The sequence below is a fragment of the Bradysia coprophila genome (assembly GCF_014529535.1).
Source record: "Bradysia coprophila strain Holo2 chromosome IV unlocalized genomic scaffold, BU_Bcop_v1 contig_5, whole genome shotgun sequence".
NCBI classification, from domain to species: domain Eukaryota; kingdom Metazoa; phylum Arthropoda; class Insecta; order Diptera; family Sciaridae; genus Bradysia; species Bradysia coprophila.
The window spans coordinates 7,508,913-7,513,713 of record NW_023503374.1 but is presented as its reverse complement, the minus strand read 5'-3'; the positions used below and the strand labels follow the sequence as shown (position 1 = coordinate 7,513,713).

The following is a 4,801-nucleotide window of genomic DNA, read 5'->3' as shown; positions in this document are numbered from 1 at the left end:
TGATAACGAATACTTTTATCGAAAGTAATAAAACAGCTTCTGCATTATAAATTCGCAAAAAAAAGTATTAAAGAACTGTACCAACTACAAGATACCAGAAAGTAATATTATTATAGTCTATCACTTTCCAACCAACTTCACATTTGTCATTACAGAACAAATGTCACCACATGAAGTTGGTTTACATGAAAATAAGCGCAGTGACAGCAATAATTTTATGACAGAATATACGAAAATATGGAAAAACTCTATTACATCTCTTCTTAGTTTCTAAACATCATTCTCCTATATGGTAGATCATTGGTCGAAAGTTTGTTGAGGTTTTCAATTTTCTCAAAGAAATGAAATACCAGGGCCTAAGCCTTGCTAAATATGGTCCCTTGTTTTTCTTCGACCATCTGCCACTTGCCTTCAACAAGGTTCTGGAAGAACAGGTTGAGAGTTAACCACGAAGTCGGTGGCAGCTAAAACTTCTCTATTTTTGAAAGTTTATCACAATTTTAACTTGACAAAAAAAATATTTTCTTCAAGAAGCGTTGAAGCGTTTAGTTTAGCTGCCTCCGTGGTTGTCCTAACCTTATCTTTCAGAGCCTTGGTTCACTTCGTTTTTAGATGGTTGTGATACTAAATGTAAAACGAAAGCATCGCTCACTTTGGTAATTTTGTTTTTGCTAGTAGATAGCTTGTTTGCATTATAGTATCGCATGTGAAGTTGAATACAAATACGAAATTTTCCCAGATATGAGTCAGAGATGCGTCGTTTGAAAAAGTTAAAAGTAAATAAAGACAGCGTATTTAAGAGGCGAATCATTCAAGAATAATACACTATAAAGCAGCAAACCAGCTGTAAAGTCATACCTATTAACCGAAAGACACATTTACGACTAGTATTTGCGGAGAATATTTCTATTTTGCTCAAAAACTTTTGAAAATGACATCTATCATACTGGCAATTTTGCTGATTACGACCACATTTACAAGTGGCATTGACTGGAACGGAAATGATTGGGCAATGTGGTGTGATTTCACTGGCAATGATCTAACAAGTGTACAAATCAGAGGAGAAGATTGTGGACCTCGATGTATTTTAACTCCAGGCTGCACACATTTTACTTGGACCGATTATAATGGAGGAACGTGCTGGATGAAAAAGAACGGAGCATCTAAAAACGATGCAGTTCCAAAATACGATTCCGGAGCGGTTTGTGGGGTTAATCCTGGCGCAAGTATGTACACGATATTTTTGATAACATTTTGGGAGTAAACGAATTTGTTTCCAGACTCTGGTGGCGGTGGAGGAGCACGTACAATCACTTTCAAAAGTCGTTGCGTGGAACAAATTTGGATTAATCCTTTCACCAGCGCTGATGGACCTGTTTTAGGCAATGGGGTGACACGTATTAGTCCAAATGGTCAGGTAACGTTCACGATTCCTGATTCGGGATGGGCAGGCCGCTTCTGGCCAAAAACTGGTTGCGACAGTAATGGTCAAAGTTGTACTGTTGGTCAGTCGGTTCCTCCATGTCCGAGTACTGGATGCCAACCTCCTGCCGATACAAAGGTTGAGTTCTTCTATCCACCAAAAAATGATGTGAATAGCGCTGTTTGGTATGATGTAAGTTTAGTTGACGGTTACTCCTTGCCAATGGAAATTATTCCCAGCAGACAAGTAAGTCTATTGTAGTTCATCATTAAAATGTTTCTCAAATACCATTTTCTCACAGCAAGGGTCATGTGTAACGACCAATTGTGCTATGTCATTGAACTCGTGTCCAACAAATGAGAATTCAGTGGGTGATCTGCGGGTAATGCAAAACGGTCGCGTCGTTCAATGCTTAGCCCCCTGCAAGAAATGGAATTTCCCAGGGCCTTATGGACTAGGCCAGTCTGAACAACTATTTACCGGACAACAGTTTTGCTGTCCAACTCCACCGATGAGCCCGGAACAATGCAGAGCTGGTCAAGTGATTAGAACACAATATGTGAATTTGATTCATAGGGACTGTCCAACGGCTTACAGTTACGCGTATGATGATGAAGCTGGATTGCATAATTGTCCGAATCCAATTAATTTCGATATTACGATTTGTTAAGCATTTCTACATTGTTTAAGGGCACTTCTAAAAAAAGAACTTTATTTTATTCTAAGAAATTAAATTATTTTCGTGAATTGAAAACATTTCCCTTCTTCATCGTTCTTGTTTATCGTTTACTTTGCTGATATAAATTTCTCAGAAAAGTGACTGGTTGATGGTTTTCAGCAGAAACGATTTCTTGATCTTGGCGACTGCTCTGCGTACGACATCGGGAAAATAGAGGACAAAGATGAATATTAGAACAATTGGGATTTTCACTCATAATTATTCCCTTGACTGTAAGTCATGGGTTTTACAGAAACAAATACACCGTACATAACACGTTCACTATGATTAAAAATGTATGGAAATGTGATTAAAAAACGTTATATGTAACAATTTGCTGCTCCTTGTTAACACGATAACTGGAGCAAAGTTCAACCGATTTTCAAAAACTTTTTTTTATTCGACGAAGTGTTGAAATCCTCAGGTCAAGTTCGAAAATGGGTATTTTCGGTTCAACCATCTGGGAGTAGTTCTCAGAAGAAGCCTTTTCTGCTCTTGGTTAACACGATAACATGGAGCAAAGTTCAACCGATTTTCAAAAACTTTTTTTTATTTGACGAAGTATTGAAATCTTCAGGTCAAGTTCGAAAATGGGTTGTATTGGTTCAACCATCTGGAAGTAGTTCTCAGAAAAAGCTTTAACGAGTGTGAAGTTTGTGGCCAGAGCGAAGCGAGGGCCGCAATTCACACGAGTTTAATTTTTATTGAAGGCATTCATCATTTTATAGACAATAACGGTCTAATGTTCAAAACAGAATTAAATTATTAATGAGAGCTTTAGACCGTTCTAGTAGTTCTTCTTAATCAACCAATAAATCATTACCAATACAACATCTATTAAGAAGTTCAGGTTCAGACAGTCAAGGGATCTGACCCACCCAACAGGTGGTACCTAGTAAGTTAACGTACAACTTAAAAATTCTAAGTTTACTCTCCATCTGCTGTGTGCAGCATTGGTGGCTATGTTATTAATGAGCTTTGAGAGCTTTAAGCTTCTTTTATATTCCATTGAAAAATTCTACTTTTCCATTGGAATAAAAACGAAGAGCTCAAAAACTCTTTAAAGCACGAATAATGTCATACGTTGCTTTGGCTTAACATGGCAGCCATATACAATGTATGTAAATTGTAGAAGTTTATTATAATTTTCACGTTTTAACTTTGCACGTTATTTTCTTGGAGCCTCTTCAAGCAAGTGAGCAATGGCCAACTTTATCACAAATATTGAACATTTGGCTTCATAATTAAGCCAAAAGTAATTCATTTGAACCAGTATATTTACAGCTCAGTAATGCTTCTTCATTGAAATTTTATTTTATAAAATCTTTTAAAAGTTTTCTAGTCTTTTATACGTTTATGTGTGGTACGTGTCACGATATTTTTTTTGGGAAAGAATTTCCAATTATTTTATGAGTACAAACTACTGTAGTTCATACAATTTTGTAACATTTTTTTTGATCTAGAATATGTTGTCTGATACTCGTTATGTTGCACTAAGTTCGTCGTTGTTTGCTTTTACATTGTGTTGAAAAAGACCACTTTTATGAAAACGTTTACGCTCGTATAAAAGCTGTGCTACCCTTCTAAAAGTCTATATCCGTGGGTTCCTAAATGATAATTCCATCTGAGGGAAAATTAGGGTTTTTATTACAAGAAATAAAGCTACTTTACAATGAGAAAAATTTGGTAGCCCAGCTTTTTTACGGATGTAAAAGTTTTCATAAAAGTGATCCTATTAGGACACTATTAGGGATCATCCACAAACAAATACCTTTATTTTGGCGGCTTTTTTGTGTGATGAGTTTCCTAACTTCGATCAAATTCCACAGTTCATTTTCAATGAAGAAATGTAGTCGCTTGATTTAGAATCGTACGGGTCTGACGTCTGTTTAGCCACATGATTAAATAATGTACATTGTATAATGCTATTCGGGTATTTCTACATATATGCCCGTTTACTTATTAATTTGTGTGATTAATAAGTTATTGATTGAGGAGAAAATTTCACTCTGAAAGTTTAAAGGTTACTCGGTTAATTTTTATTACAATTAATATGTTCAAAAGCGCTATCAAAAGCATTTGGATTTTCAATTATCTGCATTTCTCTGAAGTTATCACAACATTTATACATCGAATTTTTTGTTATTATCAATACAGCCATATGAAATTATTTGCATGCTGGACAAGGCCCGTCATTGGGAAATGACAGGACAGTTTCCCGAAAATGTATGGAAAATTTTATCACAAAAATTCACCGAAAAAATGCAAAGAAACTTACCTCTTATGCTTTCCATTGTATTCGGGCATAGTCTCTTTAGGTCGCCAAGGCATATTTGAACACTAAACACTTTTTACTCGATGCAAAAACAAAAGGTTTTTTTTTGTTTTGTTGCGACAAAAACACAGAAAATATTTCGACACAACTGTGACACTCCGCTACTACAAGTACTAGAATGAATGTTTACTGTGTTCACTTCGGCAGTAAAATATTTTCATTCAAAAAAGCGTCCGACACTTCAACGATGGTAGACATTTATTAAAATTGCAACCTCTCCCACTTCTTTAGTAAGCTAACAAGACTTGGCTGAGTCTAATTATGCCAAATCTTTGAATAAAAATATCGGCTGAGGTCGAATAATTCCCCGCTCAGCTTTAATGAA

General features: G+C 35.9%; 1 protein-coding gene across 1 annotated transcript; it reads left to right on the top strand.

The window, feature by feature from the left end:
• Positions 1–813: 813 nt before the first annotated feature.
• On the top strand, positions 814–2,177 carry LOC119071993 (glucan endo-1,3-beta-glucosidase-like). The gene is made up of 3 exons (XM_037177115.1): positions 814–1,226; positions 1,281–1,669; positions 1,725–2,177. The coding sequence occupies exons 1-3, from the start codon at positions 932–934 to the stop codon at positions 2,091–2,093; spliced, it is 1,053 nt and encodes a 350-aa protein (XP_037033010.1). The 5' UTR covers positions 814–931; the 3' UTR covers positions 2,094–2,177.
• The last annotated feature ends 2,624 nt before the right edge of the window (positions 2,178–4,801 follow it).